The sequence below is a fragment of the Amia ocellicauda genome, chromosome 12, assembly GCF_036373705.1.
Source record: "Amia ocellicauda isolate fAmiCal2 chromosome 12, fAmiCal2.hap1, whole genome shotgun sequence".
In the NCBI taxonomy this organism is placed as follows: Eukaryota; Metazoa; Chordata; class Actinopteri; order Amiiformes; family Amiidae; genus Amia; species Amia ocellicauda.
The window spans coordinates 26,727,143-26,749,369 of NC_089861.1; the positions used below are offsets into that span (position 1 = coordinate 26,727,143).

The 22,227-nt window shown below is 40.3% G+C and overlaps 2 protein-coding genes across 2 annotated transcripts in view; one reads left to right on the forward strand and one right to left on the reverse strand.

The window, feature by feature from the left end:
- LOC136764795 (B-cell receptor CD22) overlaps window positions 1-14,961 on the reverse strand; it is a 35,576-nt gene extending 20,615 nt beyond the window's left edge. The window contains exons 1-3 of the mRNA XM_066719116.1: window positions 14,854-14,961; window positions 1,721-1,793; window positions 612-983 (exon numbers count right to left, since the gene is read on the reverse strand). Of these exons, the coding sequence (XP_066575213.1) occupies window positions 612-983; window positions 1,721-1,793 (445 nt within the window). The 5' untranslated portion in view covers window positions 14,854-14,961. The remainder of the gene's footprint in view (window positions 1-611; window positions 984-1,720; window positions 1,794-14,853) is intronic.
- Window positions 14,962-19,598: 4,637 nt separating this feature from the next.
- LOC136764123 (zona pellucida sperm-binding protein 3) lies at window positions 19,599-21,918 on the forward strand. The gene is made up of 7 exons (XM_066717945.1): window positions 19,599-20,108; window positions 20,356-20,489; window positions 20,567-20,741; window positions 20,823-20,937; window positions 21,072-21,169; window positions 21,241-21,305; window positions 21,439-21,918. Exons 3-7 carry the CDS (start codon window positions 20,617-20,619, stop codon window positions 21,663-21,665), a joined length of 630 nt encoding a protein of 209 aa, XP_066574042.1. The 5' UTR covers window positions 19,599-20,108; window positions 20,356-20,489; window positions 20,567-20,616; the 3' UTR covers window positions 21,666-21,918.
- The last annotated feature ends 309 nt before the right edge of the window (window positions 21,919-22,227 follow it).

Here is a 22,227-nt window from a genome sequence, read left to right on the forward strand (position 1 = left end):
AATAATACCGCAAGCCCTTCTGGACAAAAATGAAAAGGACTTGTCTGTGTTGTTATTCAGCCTCACCCATTTCATTTTGTGGCTTAGCATAGCATTTGGCACAGCTGAAACTTGAAAGTAATCATAGCCAATGTGCTCAATTTTCAACCAGTGTTCCTGCCAGCTGCAACACAATGTTGAGCCAAGATCAAGGGAAGTGAAGTTCAAGCAGTGGGCCATTAATATACAGTTAATGGAGGTCTAACAAAATTAATGATTCAACATACACTTTAACTATAAGAGTTGCTTGTCACTTTATTTTCCCAAGGTTCAAGATGCACTTTTGCACTTCTCTATGAGTAAAGATGGCCTTAATCTGACATCACAGAGTGGATAGAGATTCTTCTAGAAACTAGATATCTCCCATCACTTCCATCTGGCAGTAACTACAAAGTGGTTCACAACTGTAAGCTGACATCGTCAAAGTAACTGTGTAAGACCTGGACATTTACAAGCTCATTGACTCATTGGATAATTACAGGTCCTTTGAAGAAACATGTGAGGATGCTGAACACTTTAGTTTTTGGATCCATAACATTTGCACCAGTTAAATAAAAAGGTACTGAAATTACCTTCAACTTGAAGAGATACATTCATGTGCAGCCATTTATCGCCCTTAGTGTAATAGCGAAACCCGTAGAATGCAGTATCGTTGAGCTGCAATTCATTAATCTTTAAACTGCAGTACTGAAAAGTTCCATTAGTTAATGTAGGTTTACCAACGTCCTCAAAGCGTCGGGTCACTTCAGGGCTTGTCTGTGAAAGATTTCTCTGGTAGACCACTGATCCCTCGTAATCTTTCTTATCTTGGCTATATACTGGGTTTTTTAACCAGATGATGCGTTCTACAATTCCTGATATTTGCTGCGTATTGAAGGTGCATTGAAATGTCACACAGGAGCCTTCTTCACTGGTTACCTTTTCCTCTTTCAAAGCCTTGCCATCTTGAAAATAAAAAAAATAAAACTAGTTAATTCTCAATGTAATTTTTTTTTCAGCTGATATGACAGAGGGGCAATGGGAAATTACCATCTGGATTCTGCACAAAATGAGAATTGAAGCCTTATGGTAGAGAACCAGTTGAACAGTCTTTCCTCATTGTGTTTTAGTGCCGTGAGGGCTTTAAATATCGTATTTAAATGGTACAGATAAATATGGCTAAACAACACTGGTAATATCTCCTATATGTTATTGTTATGTTATTGTTATTTCTATTACACTGGGGGGAAGAAACATTACAGGAATGTTACTTTGACTTTAAAGTGAAGTGTTAGTACTGTAGGCTATCCATTACATACCTATTAAATACTTATTAAATGTTATCAACATGTTTAAGTTTACTTATTTTATTACAATGTGATTTTTTTTTTAACTTAAAGACAAAGTTCAGAAAATATTACTTGTTTGTGTATTTTCTAACTGATTTCAGCACCCCTCTGGGTTTGGTCTCAAATCTATTTTACTATGAGTATTTTAGATCTTATCTAGCATGACTCTACCATATCTGATCTGTAAGATTAAGAATACAAAAATAGGCTGGCACTGGATTTTAATCTATATTTACATTTACACTCAACAAATACAGGTTTGTTTTTTAAATTACACATTTGCAGTATCAATTTACATTCCAAATTCACCACTTGCTCTGCTAATAAACAAATTGTTTCTTTCAGGCACTTACGATTAAACATAACCCAAATGACCAGCAAGAGCCACATCCTCTCTGTTTTCATCAGTTTCTCCATTCCAGGCATCTGAAAGACATTAAAGATGTAAAGGTTTGAGAAGGTAAAATGCGGTTTAAAGCAGACTTTCTCTATCAGTGTTTCAATCTTAAAGCTGTCAGTTGGCTACAAAGATTAACATTATCTCAGTTTAGGATGTTTAAATTCCAAAAAGCTCTTTATATTGAGTCAAGATACAACAGCTACATACAGGCAAACAAAGGAGCTAACAGTATGTACAACCCTATCAGTCTGAGAAAGTGGAACAGTGTTGTAGGCTGTTAGTATCTCACAGGGTACAACAGTTTAAGACATGTATATTTATTCCATCAAATAGATTATTGTTTTTTCCGTACCCAATCACACAATATCCACAAACAAAGCTGTGGACAGGTTGTGTTGATGGGGTGTTTTAATTTTGCCATTATGCAATATGCTATGACTGATTTATTCAGAATAAACCTGCTACACAGAATGACGTGACTATTACATGGGAGTCTCCATATCAGACACACAGGGCCCCTTTGAAAATCTTTCGATCCATCACCCATTTTGAGATCATTTGTCTGATGTTTAGGGATTGAAACCACTTAAACCAGGGGTTTCAGACTCCAGTCCTGGAGGGCTGCATCTGCTGGGTTTCATTCCAGCCTAGCTCTTGGATCCTTAATTGGTCTAATTAAACAATTATTAAACTGGATGAATTGAACACTCCTCTGCAGACTCTGAAATGTTCTATGGGTTCAATGTTTTGAGTAATAAACAAATTGTAAGGTTTCGGCTTTACAAATTAAATGTAAAAGTTTTAGATAAGCTGAAGTTAGTGAGTTATAACATTAACTACGTAATTGGGCACTCCTGTTGAACAAAAACCAGCAGACACTGCAGCCCTACAGGACTGGAGTCTGACAGCCCTGCCTTAGATCTTTTAATCTCAGTTGTGTTATTCATGGCCTGAAGAGGAAACAGGGAAGGGCCCAATGTCAGGGAAGGGAGCCAAGGACACCCCCAACCACTTACCCTTCAGAACGGCCCTGCATGCTATTGATGACTGCCTGCAAAATGTCAGTAGGAAGATACGAAATTATGGGCAACTGAAGATAAGCACTGATTAAAATTACTCACTCCACTGTATTGTAATAGTAATTATTATTTTTACTTTAGAGTTACCTGAATGGTATGTGGGTATCCATCAATTTACAAATGTTTGTTTTATATATATATAAAATATATATATTTTTAAGTATTTAGTGATACACTGCAGGCTGCTATATACAAAGAGACTGGTTTCCCCTGGTGGTGCAATCACATAGCCACAGGTCCTGATATCTGGACCTGTCCCATAACCACCTGTCAGCCCCGCTGGACCCACACACCTGCTGCCACTAGCAAAAGGCAACCAGAGGGGAAATACTAGAGGGCGATAGGAGAGCATTCAAACAAGAGGGAGAGTGTGGACTGCATGTTAATTTGGCTGTTTTGAGAACCTGTAACGTCCTCAAGGACTAAAGGAAAGGATCCAAGTGCAGGCTTAGGGTTGAAGCAGATAATCCGATAAGGGCAAACGATAGAGAGTAAACAGTAAACAATATAATTTTTCACATATAATGCTACCCCACCCCCTCTTTGATTTTGCCTGTCTCTCCTAAACTGTGTGTATCCTTTCAACTTGTATTCATTCCCATCATTTTCTGTAAGCCATGTTTCCGTCACACCTACAAAATCATAGTCACATGCCAGCACTGTGGCTTCTAGGTCTAACATCTTGTTATACTCCTCATACTCCTTATACTCCTCATTGATACATATATATATATATATATATATATATATATATATATATATATATATATATATATACACACTCACCTAAAGGATTATTAGGAACACCATACTAATACTGTGTTTGACCCCCTTTCGCATTCAGAACTGCCTTAATTCTACGTGGCATTGATTCAACAAGGTGCTGAAAGCATTCTTTAGAAATGTTGGCCCATATTGATAGGATAGCATCTTGCAGTTGATGGAGATTTGTGGGATGCACATCCAGGGCACGAAGCTCCCGTTCCACCACATCCCAAAGATGCTCTATTGGGTTGAGATCTGGTGACTGTGGGGGCCAGTTTAGTACAGTGAACTCATTGTCATGTTCAAGAAACCAATTTGAAATGATTCGACCTTTGTGACATGGTGCATTATCCTGCTGGAAGTAGCCATCAGAGGATGGGTACATGGTGGTCATAAAGGGATGGACATGGTCAGAAACAATGCTCAGGTAGGCCGTGGCATTTAAACGATGCCCAATTGGCACTAAGGGGCCTAAAGTGTGCCAAGAAAACATCCCCCACACCATTACACCACCACCACCAGCCTGCACAGTGGTAACAAGGCATAATGGATCCATGTTCTCATTCAGTTTACGCCAAATTCTGACTCTACCATCTGAATGTCTCAACAGAAATCGAGACTCATCAGACCAGGCAACATTTTTCCAGTCTTCAACTGTCCAATTTTGGTGAGCTTGTGCAAATTGTAGCCTCTTTTTCCTATTTCTAGTGGAGATGAGTGGTACCCGGTGGGGTCTTCTGCTGTTGTAGCCCATCTGCTTCAAGGTTGTACGTGTTGTGGCTTCACAAATGCTTTGCTGCATACCTTGGTTGTAACGAGTGGTTATTTCAGTCAAAGTTGCTCTTCTATCAGCTTGAATCAGTCGGCCCATTCTCCTCTGACCTCTAGCATCAACAAGGCATTTTCGCCCACAGGACTGCCGCATACTGGATGTTTTTCCCTTTTCACACCATTCTTTGTAAACCCTAGAAATGGTTGTGCGTGAAAATCCCAGTAACTGAGCAGATTGTGAAATACTCAGACCGGCCCGTCTGGCACCAACAACCATGCCACGCTCAAAATTGCTTAAATCACCTTTCTTTCCCATTCAGACATTCAGTTTGGAGTTCAGGAGATTGTCTTGACCAGGACCACACCCCTAAATGCATTGAAGCAACTGCCATGTGATTGGTTGGTTAGATAATTGCATTAATGAGAAATTGAACAGGTGTTCCTAATAATCCTTTAGGTGAGTGTATATATATATATATATATATATATATATATATATATATATATAATTTTTTTTTTTTCTACTCATATTTGTAACCACTACAAAGTACAAGTTTGTAGTTTTGTATCAGTGGGGAGAATAATGTTTGTATAATCTATTGTCAAGGTTCAAAGCAAAGTTAGTTATTCAAAAGAAATCCATCTCTCTCTCTCTCTCTCTCTCTCTCTCTCTTTACACACACTTCTCTCACACACCGTCCTCCAGGCCTGCCACTGGCTACCCAACCCAAGAGGCTGTGTACACTGCTCAGCTTTATGGAGATGGGGAGTCAGTAGCGGAGGGAACATCACAATATGCTTATCGGTGTATGCTATGCATTTGTATCACAAATTATTAATATTGACTTCACTTCTATATTGTTGTGGAAAGTACTCTTAACCCTTTGCAGCCGACACTTTCTAATAATATAATTTAAGAATACATGACAACAAGACTTGTATTTGGTGTCTGTTTAGCAGCAGAGTTCAATGGGTAATTAATATATTACCCATTTGAAATGTCTGTATCTTCGGTTCTACAAGTCTAAAAGTGCTGATATACAATTCACCTGAAAACCAAGAACATTTACTAGGACATCTATATTACATTAAATCACAATATAGGATATCATCATAGCATTATTTATCAATACTGAGATTTACAATCAGAAATGTGCATACCATACACACACTCACACACACACACACACACACACACACACACACACACACACACACACAAACACATAAATACAGTATATGGTCTCACTTTTATTAATGTAGTCTTGAGAGGGATTATTTACAGTGACTTCTTATTCTGTTAATACAGAATAATAATCAATTAATTTCTTATTCTTCAAGATACTTTGCTCATTAAACTTTCTACTAGAGAGAATACATAATCACAACTAAAGAAAACCAGATATAAGATTTACACAAAACACTGTTGGACAAGGTTGGACAAATACTAAAGATATGTGCTCACCTCTGGATGATTTGTGAGGATGAGGGTCTGTTGTTTTTCAGCTCTGTAAGCATATTGCTAATCATGAGTTTGACATGATTGTTAAAGCTGCTTTCCTGTATTGTGCGTGGGCTGTCATTTGCCTAATCAGAGATTTCCCCTGATTTTATAAACAAAGCAGATTTTAAGTGATACTTTTGCTTTGTTGAAGTCTCTTCCTGTTTTTATGCCAACAATAACCCCCTCAACCACTTCTTAGAACTCATACAGATTTACACTAGAACAAAATACTGCTTGAGCACAAAATTTGTGAGAATCAATTACTGTTGATGCACAATCAGAAATCACTTGCAATGCAAGAAGACGAGAACTAGTGACAAAACCCAGCAGACCTGGCTATAGATTTATATTTAACCTTTCCTTCTTACAGTGTAAAAATGCATTTAATTGGTATTTGTCAATTGCTTATGCACATTGTATGGGTTCCATAAGAGTTATATGGGTTACATATGCAAAAGCAACACAGTCGAGAGGAGCTGCCAACAGAGAGACACGAGTCATCCAAAATGAGCACTTCATCTTTTCACACTTCAGTCCTGAGCTGTGTTGCCCACAAAAGGACAGACGGACTGTTACCAATACAGCTCAACTTCGTAACCACACCAGCCAGACAGGTTCCATTATGCTTGATATCCACCACAGACGGACTGGCAATATGGCCAAACACAACACCCCCCCACCCAAAAAGTCAAACAATTAACATACATAAGCCATACAATTAGATTTAAACCTATGAAAAACACACACACTCCTCTCTAAAAAGATCCTTAATCAGATATTTAAAGTGACCAAATGCAACCAGAGAGTCTAACTTTTTTAAAAGTGTTCTGGCATGTGGACAGGCTCGCATTAAACCACATTGGGCCCCGGGCCTATGACGTCCCCCCCAGAACCCTGTCCAGTCCATTCACAAGCAGCGACACACAGACGTAAATTGTACAGTTTGAAGTGTCCATGCATAGCAGGCTGAAGATAATGCTTCCACATTTCAAAATATTATATTCTCACTATATACACTATCACTAAAAGCACAGAAAGAATTACAATTTACCATTCTAAAAGGTCACTAGACTGATTGAAATAAGCCAACTGAAAAAGTTAATTGGCGACAGCGGTCATATTCACTTCCAGTCCAGACTGACTAGAGAAACATCAACAGCACGTTTAGGCATTTCTGTGAAAACGATACCTGGATAACTTTTGCACTTTCAACCACAATGCATCACGGCTGTTTGTACCATGAAGCTCTGAGATGGAATAAATAAATAAATAAATATGCACTAATTATAGGCTACATAAACCAACATAACATAATAATAATAATAATAATAATAATAATAATAATAATAATATTTCTCCAAAACTGTAGCTTCTGTAATAGGGCAATTATTTCCTTATATATTAGGTCAGAAAATATTATATATTATGTTAGATAGGTAAGTAGCCTAATTACCATATACAGTGGGGGGAAAAAAGTATTTGATCCCCTTCTGATTTTGTACGTTTGCCCACTGACAAAGAAATGATCAGTCTATAATTTTAATGGTAGGTGTATTTTAACAGTGAGAGACAGAATAACAACAAAAAAATCCAGAAAAATGCATTTCAAAAAAGTTATAAATTGATTTGCATGTTAATGAGGGAAATAAGTATTTGACCCCTTCGACTTAGTACTTGGTGGCAAAACCCTTGTTGGCAATCACAGAGGTCAGACGTTTCTTGTAGTTGGCCACCAGGTTTGCACACATCTCAGGAGGGATTTTGTCCCACTCCTCTTTGCAGATCTCTCCAAGTCATTAAGGTTTCGAGGCTGACGTTTGGCAACTCGAACCTTCAGCTCCCTCCACAGATTTTCTATGGGATTAAGGTCTGGAGACTGGCTAGGCCACTCCAGGACCTTAATGTGCTTCTTCTTGAGCCACTCCTTTGTTGCCTTGGCTGTGTGTTTTGGGTCATTGTCATGCTGGAATACCCATCCACGACCCATTTTCAATGCCCTGGCTGAGGGAAGGAGGTTCTCACCCAATATTTGACGGTACATGGCCCCGTCCATCGTCCCTTTGATGCGGTGCAGTTGTCCTGTCCCCTTAGCAGAAAAACACCCCCAAGCCATAATGTTTCCACCTCCATGTTTGACGGTGGGGATGGTCTTCTTGGGGTCATTCCTCCTCCTCCAAACATGGCGAGTTGAGTTGATGCCAAAGAGCTTGATTTTGGTCTCATCTGACCACAACACTTTCACCCAGTTCTCCTCTGAATCATTCAGATGTTGGCAAACTTCAGACGGGCCTGTACATGTGCTTTCTGGAGCAGGGGGGCCTTGCGGGCGCTGCAGGATTTCAGTCCTTCACGGTGTAGTGTGTTACCAATTGTTTTCTTGGTGACTATGGTCCCTGCTGCCTTGAGATCATTAACAAGATCCTCCCGTGTAGTTCTGGGCTGATTCCTCACCGTTCTCATGATCATTGTAACTCCACGAGGTGAGATCTTGCATGGAGCCCCAGACCGAGGGAGACTGACAGTTATTTTGTGTTTCTTCCATTTGCGAATAATCGCACCAGCTGTTGTCACCTTCTCACAAGCTGCTTGGCGATGGCCTTGTAGCCCATTCCAGCCTTGTGTAGGTCTACAATCTTGTCCCTGACATCCTTGGACAGCTCTTTGGTCTTGGCGATGGTGGAGAGTTTGGAATCTGATTGATTGATTGCTTCTGTGGACAAGTGTCTTTTATACAGGTAACGAGCTGAGATTAGAAGCACTCCCTTTAAGAGAGTGCTCATAATCTCAGCTCGTTACCTGTATAAAAGACACCTGGGAGCCAGAAATCTTGCTGATTGATAGGGGATCAAATACTTATTTCCCTCATTAACATGCAAATCAATTTATAACTTTTTTGAAATGCATTTTTCTGGATTTGTTTGTTGTTATTCTGTCTCTCACTGTTACAATACACCTACCATTAAAATTAACTGATCATTTCTTTGTCAGTGGGCAAACGTACAAAATCAGCAGGGGATCAAATACTTTTTTCCCTCACTGTATATATATATATATATATATATACACACACACACACATATAGGCCTATAGCCTAATTTAATTATAATTATTAATAATTTTTATTTTCCATCTCCATTTCCCAAGTATAGTTAAGCCGTAACTGCATGTTTGCTGGATTGGAAAAAAACAAGCCTACCAACAAAGACACCTGATAAAATTTTATAGTGGATCTATACTGTGTCCCAGGGGTGTCGCTAGACACAATTTAGTGGGGCTTCAGCCTCTCTGTATTTTCTCTCAGCCCTCCTACAAATAATAGGATTATGAAGTAACGTCGCGTTCAAACAGTGTGACAAAACACTGTCATCCGCCCCTTGTATTTTCTCTCAGAGCCCCTAAAAATAATACAACAAAAGAATCCAAGAATAAAGAATTCACTCCGCAAAACACTGTCAGCAAATCCAAATTTGTGTTTAAAATTTTAACCTGTCACAATGTATCTGACGTCTGATTGGTTACATGCCTTTTGGAGGCAGGACATATATGACGCGCCTGATTGGGTAAGCACAATGACAGCGCAAGAAGCCTAATTAGGCAATGTGAAATGTACTTAACAAAAATAGAATGCATGTCATTATTAGGCACTGTACTGATATATATTATCACTTGTTGTCATTAATACATTACTTCTCTATTTTTAGGATCTTTCCTCACGAATTTCCATGTATAGCGCCAGTAACAGCCCAGGCCCGGTTGCCCTCCACTTCCTCTTCACAATCATAGATTTAATTTTAATTTTTTTAACCCTGGCCAGTAGGAAATCATGCTGCCCAGATCAAACATCTGCGTCTCTCTGTCCCTGCCCCTCCCCCAATGTATCGCAGGCTGGCAGGCGGCAAATCTGACCACAAGCAAAGACGACAGAGATACAGAATACTTTGTAACAAATATTCCCCAAGCCGCATAGCCCTGGTAAGCTGCATGAAGTAGGGCCTGCGTGTTGAGCATAAAAACTAAAGGTGGTGCAGTGGAAACAAGGAGTTTTCAGAATAAATAATCTCTGAGACCAAGTGCCATATTGTGTTATTTTGAATGTTAAGAGTGCTATAAGGTAGTAAGGTAATTTATACAACAGTGCTTTATAGAGAAATAAAAGGCGATGCTGCTCTGTCCTAACTGAGAGAGAAGGTCACCCTACTTTCTGATACAGTTCACAATTATGTGTTCCATATCTATCTCCAGCTATAAAACACGAGGCACCATGGTAAACTGCTTGTAAGGGTTTTAAAGTCCTTTCTGCTGAATTCAATGTTGCTGTAGTCAAGAGCAGACAAAAATTTGACTGGACAATTATTTTCTTAAGGTTAAGGTTTGAATTAAATAATTAATCTTCACTGAAATGTATTTATATATATAATATAGTGATGTACAGTTAGGTCCATAAAAACACATTTGTCATCATTTTGGCTCTGTATGCCACCACAATGGATCTGAAAGGAAACAATCAACATGTGCTTTAGTGTAGACTTTCATCTTTAATTTGAGGGTAGTTATATCCATATTGGGTGAACGGTGTAGAAATTACACCCATTTTTATATGTGCCCCCCCCAATTTTAGGGGCTCAAAAGTAATTGGACAAACTAACATAATCATGAATTAAATTGTGAGTTTCAATACTTGGTTGCAAATCCTTTGCAGGTCAATTACTGCCTGAAGTCTGGAACCCATAGACATCACCAGATGCTGGGTTTCTTCCCTGGTGATGCTCTACCAGGCCTGCACTGCAGCCGTCTTTAGTTCCTGCTTGTTCTTTGGGCGTTTTGGCTTCAGTTTTTCCTTCAGCAAGTGAAATGCTGCTCAATTGGATTCAGGTCAGGTGATTGACTTGGCCATTGGAGAACATTCCACTTCTTCACCTTAAAAAATCTTGGGTTGCTTTCGCATTATGCTTCGGGTCCATCTGCACTGTGAAGTGCCGTCCAATTACTTTTGAAACAATTTGGCTGAATCTGAGATGATAATATAGCCCTAAACAGTAGTGGCCATCTGGAGCACCAGGAGAAATCCTGATGGGCCAGTCGACATGTGGGCTCGGGGGGCGATTTTATTTCTGTATTTTTTAGGAAAACAAATAAAAAATCCCGGCAGTCCGTCGAGCCGGTAGATTGATTTTTTTTTTTTTTTTTTTTTTTTAATTGGTGCGCCGGCCCACTCAATCAATATTACATTGGACCGGACCAGTACCGGTATTACCTCTGAGAGATCATCCGGGGCGTCCATTGGCTCATAGCACAAGTCAGACATAGGACAGGCTGCAGCCGGAGCCCTGCCGCTCCCTTCAGACACACAGACAATGAGGCGGCAACTACATTTGTAAAACATCATGAAAAAAAAACTATAAAAAACATAAAGGGGGGCTGAAGATCTAAGGGAGAAAAAAGCAAAGTAGCTTGAGTAGGAAGTTAACCGACTTATTTGGTGGCGCTTCTGGTTCCAATGTGAAGAGGATGCTGCAGTCCCACAGGGTCAGATGGGAGCAGAAGGAGATGGCAAAGTCAGTGCTGTTGCCGAAGCGGTGGCATGGGGGGGCCGGGGCAGGGAGGGAAACAGATAACACTACATCAATATTTTGCTGCTAATAGGGATGTTACTAGTTTACATTTTAAACATTAACAAATTCTTAAACATTTATTTTCTCTTTATTCTGAAGTCGAATTGGGCAGATCTGCCCAAAATTGGGGCATCTATTTCTAAGTATTAATTCATAGGGAAATGATTTGTGATAGTCATGCTTTTTAGTTGCGTAGTTGAGATTTGGCTGAAAAGAACCACATGCGTTTTGTTTGCATCGTGTACTTCCTGGCATTTGCATTTCAATTGACCAATGCAAAGGATGTTACTGTGGGCATCGGCCATTGAGATCTGATATTTTTTACCCAATCACAAACCGTGACTCTACGAATGTCTAGCCAATCCAAAGACCAGCTCTCGGACTCAGCTGATAAGGCAGTGGGTGTCAGGTTACGCCCTGTAATGTATAAGACACATTTATATATAAGAAAATATATAAGACACATTTATTAATTAAATGCATGATGATTCATCCTGAGTATACACAATTGTTTCCACTATGTTGCTACATTTATAATCTGTCGCTAAAACAATTGCATTACAACTGACTTCTTGTGTTAAGATGCTTTTCTCCCGCCCCATTCATGCTATACAAATAAAGTTTTATTAGTATTATTATTATTCATTCATTCATTTGATCAAATTGAGGGGCTGCTGCTGTTCTAGCTATTATACCAGTTCTATTTTAATCTAGGTTTCAGATAAAGATGGGTTGTTGACAATTCAGTGTGTGTTGTGTATAACTCTTACAGCAGTACACAGAGTGTGTTGTGTAGCACTCTGACAATATCACTGCATACTGTACAGCAATAGCTGTGATGCAGCTCGGTAGTATTAGGGGCTGATGTGTGAACATGCACGTCTGCGGGGCCGGAGGAGAATCTGTGGGGCCATTTGTGGTGGGACGATCTGGATCAAAGTCCAGGGCCGTTTTTCAGTCCCACTCCGTCCCTGACCCTAAACACTCACATCATCAATAAATACAAGGGAACCAAATCCCTTGGCAGCCATACATGCCCATGCCATAACACTACCTCCACCATGCTTCACAGATGAGGTGCTTCGGATCATCAGCAGTTCCTTCCCTTCTCCATACTCTTCTCTTCCCATCATTCTGGTACAAGTTGATCTTTGTCTCATCTGTCCATAGGATGTTGTTCAAGAACTGTACAGGGTTCTTTAGATGTTTTTTGGCAAACTCTAATCTGGTCTTCCTGTTTTTGGGGCTTACCAATCTTGTGGTAAACTCTCTGTATTTACTCTGGTAAAGTCTTCTTTTGATTGTTGTCTTTGATACAGATACCTCCTGGACGGTGTTCTTGATCTGGCCAACTGTTGTGAAGGGGTTTTTCTCCAACAGGGAAAGAATTCTTCTGTCATCCACCACAGTTGTTTTCCATGGTCTTCCGGGCCTTTTGGTGTTCCTGAGCTCACCAGTGCTTTCTTTTTTTTAGAATGTACCAAATAGTTGATTTGGCCACACCTAATGTTTTTGCTCTCTCTCTGATTGGTTTGTTTTGATTTCTCAGCCTAATGATGGCTTGCTTCACTCACAGTGGCAGCTCTTTGCACTTCATATTGAGGGTTAACAGCAATAGATTCCAAATGCAAATGCCACACTTGAAATCAAATCTAGAACTTTTATCTGCTTACCTGTAATTAAAATAATGAAGGAGTAACACACACTTGGGCATGGAACAGCTGAGACAGCTGAGCAGCCAATTGTCCAATTACTTTTGAGCCCCTAAAAATGGGGGGACCACATATAAAAATGGGTGTAATTCCTACACCGTTCACCTAATTTGGATGTAACTACCCTTAAAGCACATTTTTAATGGTCCCATTTATTGTGGAAAATGGCATTGCTCCAAAGAGAACTCTAGGTTAGGCCAACTACATCATTAAAGATGAAAGTCTACATTTAAAGCACATCTTGATTGTTTCCTTTCAGATCCATTGTGGTGGCGTACAGAGCCAAAATGATGACAATTGTGTCACTGTCCAAATATTTATGGACTTAACTGTACATTTGTAATGTTGTGTTTATGTAAAACATTGTATGTTAGTGGTTATTAAAGTAGAATCACTTTGATTAAAGGCTTTGCTAAATGATAACACTCTGCATGCATTACACATACACACATCAGTGTCTCACTAGCATAATTCACATTATTTTTAATTACCTTATTTATAGATTTATACACTGTGATGGTTAACTGATTTCTTCTGAATTGCAACAGTTTTCTTTGAACAGCAAAGTCTCGGTCCACTGACTTTCTGTGAGTTAATGTCTTTTCTGGTTGCAAAACAGTTGTGTGTGACTCATATGCACCATGTACCTTGGAAACAGCTGTGACTGAGAATGAGTGACAGGAAGACGAGACATGCTAGAAAAGAACATTCTTTATGAAGGGCTTATTTTGGATGAAAAATATGCGTACAAGACTTACTTTTGTGCCAAAACTAGCCTTAATTGTATTATTTTAGTCACCCCACCAGTCAAAAAGTACAACCCCAGTGTACTCTGATGTGATTCCATCAGTCAGAAGAAATAAACCTTTGAACCTTTAAACTGCCCATCAGACAATGGATTTGGAATTTGCTTGCTTGTTGATGTTTTTATTAAATTTGGGTCTAAACTGAACGTAACATCCTAGTTCAACACAGTCAACATTATACCATTAACAAAGACCCAGTTACTGCATAATTTAAACTTATACTTGTTGCATATTTCAGTGAACAAAAAGCCAGCATGAAATCCCAGATTTATAATCTGGGCAAATCTGTGAGTTTTGCAGTTTTGATTTAATCCTGATCATCCAGCTATTTAAAAGCCTAAATAACTATGTATTTATAGACTTTCTGTAAACACCATGTACAATTGCAATGAGACAGCTTTTATTCCATGTGAAATATCAGATCTAAATTGAACATAAATCTAATCTTGCTGGTTAATCCCACAGAGTAAATAAATATAAAATATTATATCCTAAACATAAAAAATGTAATACATTTTCATGTATAAGACTGTACAAATACGTATTTCAGGCCAACACTGATGTTTTATATGCAAATGCAAACATGCTGTAAAATATGATTATACATAGCATTATTATCTGTCTTATTATAATTGCAACGTGTATTTCTATATGTTTTATGAATAGGGGCTACAGAATCCAGATGCAAGACACATGCAACTAAATGCAAGAGATGAGCTCATACTATACATACTATGCACCAGAACATGCTAAATTAAGTTTCCAGCAGCACGTTTGATGCAATTATATTGATTTACTTATTGTGGTGATTTGTTTTTATTTTTTAAAGAAACGTACCTCTCGCTCATCTTAGTTTCAGCTGACAGTTCTTACTTCATCCACATCTCCCACTGATGCTTGATTAAGAACACAGCTTGGCCCTTAACACAAGGAAAACCCTTTATTGTTTGGTTTGGTTTGGTTTGCAAACTGCAAGCTGCAGCACACACTTCCTCACGTACTTCACAGAAGACTAACCAAGACTTTCAATTCCTTATCTCAAGCTATTCATCAAATGGGCAGAACACAGCAGACATCTGGCCAAGTGTAAAATCATGATGCCCTAATGGTGGATTCTGGGTTTCAGTTAGATAAGTTTAATTTAGTGTACTGAACAATTTGTTTATTTACTATCGATACAGATAGGGTTCCCTGAAGCAATGTGGGTAATTGTGTTTATATTGAAATGCATCCATTGATGATTATCAAAGCATAACACAGATCTTATTAATCCAGGTAGACTTTTTCTAGTACTTGTATTACTCTAGTGATGTAAATGCAAAGACATACAGAAGCCTGTAAAACTCGGCAAATATATTTCTGTGAAGACTGTTAAATGTTTGTGACATACACATCACAATGGGTTATTAAACCAAATAGATTAGAAATTATGAGTTATGTCACCGTTCCTAATGAAAATGTGTTCTAATACACGATTTTGGATTAGGTGTGTATATGAAAAGGAATTTTTTTCAAATGCATCACTACACGATAGTTCTGTGCCACAGATCTTGTGAACTCTGGGACTGACCTGCAGAGACTTGCAATCAATTCAAATTTCTTACAAAAATCCCTAATAGTCACTACATACTGATTAAAGTAAATAAATGTAACAATAAAACCGAAGAACAGAAGGAAAGTTAAAACTGGTAGATGATTGTGTTGCCCATGTTGCTTGCATATTATATTTACATTTTTTCTGTGATTAATACAGGAATTCTTGATACTCATTTATTGTATGTGCACTTGCACAGTGTGTATGTCATTGACCCAACCACAAATTATAGTCATATATTCTAATGGAAAATAAACACATAAATAAATATTGGATATTTTTCAAATGTGCCATGAAGAGTGACGACAGAAAAACAGCTGAAATCACAGAGGGTAAAACATTATGCAAATGTGAAAAGGATGTGAATCATTTTGTTCTTGTCAGAACACGCAAAGTGTAGGGGTGTAACTTCAATAATCTTTATTTCATACATTTTGGGAAGAACAGTAATACATATAAGACATTTTCATGTCATTATCTGCTGTGAAATGGTCCCACTCACATGGCTGAAATTATAACAATTGTAAATCCATATCGAAAGACTTTTTCCAAAAATTAAATACAATAATTGAAAAAAGTAAAGAAAAAACATATCCTGTCAGAACTAGTTTGCTACATTAGCGCTGTTGGCACATTATACACAACATTTATAGATACCCCAATGTTTGGTTGAAAGGCACTGTTGCTGTTAATGATATGCAATACTATGGCTTGTTACAAGTTAGTGGACTATACATCTGATTCTAGTGCTTGTCAAAACTCGCAAGATACATATTTGCATACTACTTATTTTGTGATTCGATGGAGAGAAACCTTCATGGTATTTCTGCCTGTTGTGAATGTTGAATTATTATTATTTCTTAGCAGATGCCCTTATACAGAATTAACTATGCATCTGTAATATCATTTGTTTCCAATATTATTTGTTTTACTGAGCTCATAATGTATTTGGTTGGAGTTTTGCTTTTGTGCAGCCCTGGTTAGCCCACAACTGTATTTATCTTTAGTGGCTCGTTATTCAATCAAATATGAGAGCCCATCCACTACAACCTCGGGCATGTGAGGTTACATCAAACGTCATGCAGAAAAATGTTTTGGGGGACATTCAGAGAACAAATTGTAATTGTTACAAGCGGTTTGCATTGAATGCTTTTCAATACATCTATATAGTATCCTAAGTTATTTTAAATGTAAGTGCACTTTATTGTATTGTATTTATGTGTTTTTATTGTATTCTAGCCACTGATATTTCTGATAGCAGTTACTGTTAAAACATCTTCGATTGGTTCTAAAGTGTAATGAAAGGCATCTAACATCTCTCGACAATCAATCTTTTGGCATGATTAAACTAGTCTGTTTCCAATTATATATATTTTGAAAAGTCCTTAAAAATTGTGTGCATAATGCATTGTTCAAAATATAAGAACAATTAGTCTGTATACATAGGCTGTATCGATTAGTTTAGTTCCCAAAATTCGGGGTCAAAAAACTAACTATTCAAGGGTGAATCTCAAAGTTCTCCACTTGATTTCTGCCAGTTTCTTTTTTAATTCTGACTACAATGTTGAACTACATTACCTGACTTCTCACACTCGAAACATATGGGTAAAATCACTGCGCCCGCGCTCTAGCCAATCAGAGGGCTGTATTGATTGAGTTCTCATGTAGAGGGGCGCTATTGCCAGATTGGGGGGTTTTCCCCCAAATATGGGGGATGTTTAAGTGCCCAGTGTAAAATATGGGGGCAACATTTGTATGGGGGAAATCTTGGGTGTTTGAGAGAGAGAGAGATGGGGAGTAGGGTGTGTTTAAAATAGGGTTATAGCACAATTATTGACACATTATAGTTTAATGTGAAACACTATACTTTCTATTAAACTCAAAATTTGAAATACATATTTTACTTTTTTAAGACCGCAAGTACTGCAATAAAAATAATGCCATCAGGGAGGGGAGGTGCTCATGCCTAAAGGCAAAGGTTTCATGCTCTCCACTTTGTCACTGTGTGGATTGTGAAAATTGTGAAAATACTCCAGAGGAATTTTACATCGAATCTGATGATATGTTAACTGATGAAATAGTTGACTGTCAGTCTGACAAGTGAAAGTGACAATGATTTATGATTAGTGTTCATTGTAATGATCACTGACTCAACTGTAACCTTAATGATAATTTTACCCTTATAAATTGTTAAATCACATAACCTATACACTTACAAACTTGTAGAAACGTATTTGTATTAATATAATTAAATTGGTTTATTATACAATTGATAAGATAATTCTTTGTATTAAAATTTGGACTTGTTTTCAGCAAGTTCTGCTGTACACCTACAGTATATTACATTAGATCACAGAAGCCTAAATCTAGATTTTATTGAACTCATAGTTAAGATAACTGATAATTGATAGATTTCTAAAGATAAATAGTATGATTAATAGATGAACAGGCAGTTTATTACAAGCTTTACACACGTATAGATAGAAGAGGGTAAGGTATGATGAAGTTTAAGTTGTGCCTTTGAGATATAGCACTTATAGTGTACTTATAAGTTTTGACACTCTTAGAAGTAATGTGTTGAAATTCTACACAAAAAATGTGTTAATAGTACTGTGACACATTTTGTGTTGTTTTCTACACAATAGAAATTACATGTGCGCTTCCTCACATGCATGTATACATACATACACACATACATCTGAAACATCATGTATTGCTGTAAACATGTCCAACCAATTCCCCTACGAGCTCACGGACGGCTGGCGAGGGGCAGGTCAAGCACATGCGCATAACGACAGCGTGTCAGTAATTAGCGCCTATACAGCAATCTAGTTATAAAACAAGGCTTGATTGGATGGAATTCCTATTGCGAATTAATGACATTAAACTACAATTTATAAACTAGACGCCCTACACCAAAATGAAGTACAAACATGTACAGACCTAGTTGGCTATAGCTTAATGCATAATTTTAATTAATATTTAAAGAAATGCAACCATGCATTACACACACCACACAGGCAGCTTTCAATAGGGATGATGCCACTGACTCGGCTGTGTTAATTGACACTGAGTCGGGCGCAGGCGGGTGGGTGGCTTTAATTGCCAGTCCTATATAGCGCCAGCACACTGCGCAGGTCATTGTCGTTTTCTGGTTTTGTGAGTGGACGTGGGCTTAGTAAAGAGCAATACGGTGACTGTTTTTGCCCCTTTTCCATCGCACGGCTTGGTCTCTTGCCATGGCGCTGTGCAGGGTGGCACTGTGCCTCTGTGTGGCGGCATTATTGCCCGCACTGATCTCCGCCGGCCTGGACGACGCGCCTGCAAAGAACGACTCCCAGCAGCACCGCGCTGTCCCGATGTTCATCCGGGCGGCGGCTCCCCTGCTGGACCCCAAGAAGCTCCGGCCGGGCGTCGGCTCGGCGGGTTTTCCCCCCGCTGACCCGAGGCGCCTCCCGTTTCCCGGCGAGCAGCCCCGGAGGGTCCAGGACCGAGGCGTCGCGGTGTGGGGCGACTACAGTAAGACGTACGTGGCGGTGCTGAAGAACATCAACGGCTTCAGGTGCCGGCCTTCGGAGCTCCTTCTGCGCCGTCAGCCAGAGCACACCGCCCCACTACTACTTCATCTACGGGCTGCGGCAGTGCGGGAAGCAGCGCTCGGTCAGGAGGCCTGGACTTCCGTGTCCTAGCATGTTGCCAGAGCAGCATTTTAGCATAAGCGGCCGCTAGGTGGCCCTCGCAAAAATGATCGAAAATTTGAAAATCTAAATGTCCTAAATCTGAAATTCTCAATGTACAGATTGATAGTCGTGCCCAGGAGCATCATGGTTTCAATGCATGTGCTAGAAACCTGCCACGGATCTGTGGCTGCATATGTGTCCTAACAGTTTGGGTATGGGGGGTGCGAGAAGACCCGAGACCCTTCATAGTCGGGGCCCAAACTATTATATGTGGGGGGGGGGGGGGGGAGATGTATTGTAGCATTTGGTTATGTGAAGTTTTGTATTGCAGTACAGTAGCTTGCATACTGGCTAAATTAATGGTATTAATGAGGATGACTACACAGGTGCTAAACCAGATGGCTGGCTGTATTTTCTTGTAACTTTAACTGGACAGTCAAAGTTCCTTACCTTCCATCAAATAGCATTTTATAACATGGTGGTTGTGTATTTGCATCTATAGCTAGTTTTGTCAATCAAATCCTGTCCCTAGGGCCCCCACAAGGCTAGTGTTGCCAAATATACCTTCCTGGTAATGTGCCAAACCATGCCATGCAAGTTGGGCTCCCATGCTACATGTCTGGGAAGCATAATACTGTAGCTTTGATGCAGATGCCTGTCTTTGCATCAGCATCTCTTGCATGCTGTTGATTTTCAAACCTGTAGATTAACGGCCGACTGGTGTACTCCAACACTCTACGCTACTCCCCACCAACGTCTTCTGGCCCCGTTATCCGCGGTGTCTCCTTCACCGTGCCCATCAAACTTGTCTACAACCGGTAAGCATTTCCTCCTGAAACCCTACACGACATCTGACCCTAGAAAAGTCTTGGAAAAGTGATCAACCACACTACACACTGCTATGTATTAAAGAGCTGTTCTCTAAATTCAGCAGGCTTTCAGAACTTTTTTTTAAACTCCATGCTATTGCCTAGAAGGCCTCGCTGACCTGCACTGAAGTCCTTGAAGGTGAGCATCTGCCTCCTGCTTCATTCACTCCCACACCCCTCTGTCCTGCCCTTGCAGGTTCCACTATTCGTACCAGATTGGCTACCATCCCACATTCCCTCAGCATGGCAGCACCCTTCCAGGCATGGACAAGTTCGCCTTCTTCAGAGAGCTGAAAAACAGACACGGCTATGTCCTTATCACCACCAATGGTACAGTATCTGTAACTCTGCTGGCTGCTGGTGTGGGTGTGTCTGGATGGAGGCATAACCCTGCCCTGTTTCCACAGAGCACTGGGTCAGACTCTCTTCAAAGAACATCTAGTACCTGGGCCAGCCCATGTACTTCCAGGCCACGGGCTATCTTGCCACTAAAGGGCAGCGGCTGTTCATCCACTCCTGCTATGCCACAGCCACTCCGGACCAGCACTCCAAACCCGGGTTCACTGTGATTGACAACTTTGGGTAAGACTGTACTCCAGGTGGCATAACCAGCTTCCCCCCTAGGCCTGTGGTCAGGATGCCCAAGTCTCTGCTTCCCCACAGGTGCCTGGTGGACAGAAAAACTGATGGGTGCCAGTCCTGGTTTGTTCCATACACCAGGAAGGATGTTCTCCGCTTCACCATCGATGCCTTCCTGTTTCAGAAGACTCTGTCCAAGGTGACTAAAGCACACTGCTCCCATTCAGGCCCCTGCACTACTCTGCCACCCTGCCTGTGGTAATTTCAATAGGCAGTCTGTTCCTGAGGAATTGTCAGGAGACCATGCTTTGTCTGTCTTCTGTTCCCCTACAGCATGGGATGACTGAGCTGTATATGTACTGCACCATGGCTGTGGCAGAACATGTGACCCCAGGCACCAAATCCTGCACCTACAACAGAAAGGCTAAAAGGTACCTCTTTGCCCCCAGCCTGCTGCTCTGGCAGCCTGCAAGGCCACTCTGACCTCTCCTCTTCTGAACAGGTGGGAGGAGCTGTATGGCAACCATTCTGTGTGTGCGTGCTGTGACTCCAGGTGTGCTGGTGAAGGTGGGTGTACTTGTGACCTTATTGCAAGTGCTGGCTTATTTCTACATGTACTTGGTTTAGTATGTGTGCATGTTAATCCTTAGGGAGTCAATAGTCCTTTCTAATCTGATCTCTTGCTCTAAAATGCTACCAGGTGAGAGGAGGAGCCTAGTGACCAGTCACCTGCTGCCCTTGGAGGATAGCCGCACTAAAACTGACTTTTCTGGAGGAAGCAGTAGGTTGGGGGAAGAAGCAGTTTTGGGCTTGAGCTTCCATACAAACGATACTGAAGATGATGTGATCCCTGGACCAGACCGCAAGTCAGCAGTAGGAGATGATGACAGTGACGTGATGGAAACTGACTACTCTGACAGAGACTGAAGAGGAAAGCTGGGTGTCTGAAGGAGACCATGCAGCTGAGCTGCTTAAAGGTCGGGAGCCGTGGTTGGAGAGCAATCCTGATGAGGAAGATGGTGCTGTAAAGGACCGTGGAGAGGCTTCTGACTATGAGGACTACTCAGTCTAGGTAAAGGCTGATCTCCTTGAGCACAGCAGCCTGGGGAATCGGTTGCTCGGCACATCTGCCCCCTCTCTCCCCAGCTCCCTGAGGAACTCAGTGTCTGGCTGTTGCAATCTTGGGGAAAAATTAAAAGCTTAAAAACTCCTCTGGGTCTCCCTCTTGCTTTCCAATGTATCTACCAGTACTAACTGAAGACTGTCTGGCTGCACCACAAGTCACTCAGTTGGGCATTACATTATTTGTCATTTAGCAGACACTCTTATCCAGGGAGACTTCCACTTGTACCCATTTATACAGCTGGGCATTTTACTGGAGCAATCTAAGTGAAGTACCTTGAAATCCCACCCAGGATTTGAACCCACAACCTTCCAGTTGTGCCCTAACCACTACTCCACAGTGCTGCCTTACACTAGTGCAGGGGTA

Bases quoted from the DNA above. Each gene is read 5' to 3' on its own strand.
- LOC136764123 (XM_066717945.1), top strand. From the start codon at position 20,617: ATGTACTTCCAGGCCACGGGCTATCTTGCCACTAAAGGGCAGCGGCTG. The intron at 20,938-21,071 runs GTGACTAAAGCA...GTTCCCCTACAG, and splicing joins TTCAGAAGACTCTGTCCAAG to CATGGGATGACTGAGCTGTA. The intron at 21,306-21,438 runs GTGGGTGTACTT...AAATGCTACCAG, and splicing joins CTCCAGGTGTGCTGGTGAAG to GTGAGAGGAGGAGCCTAGTG.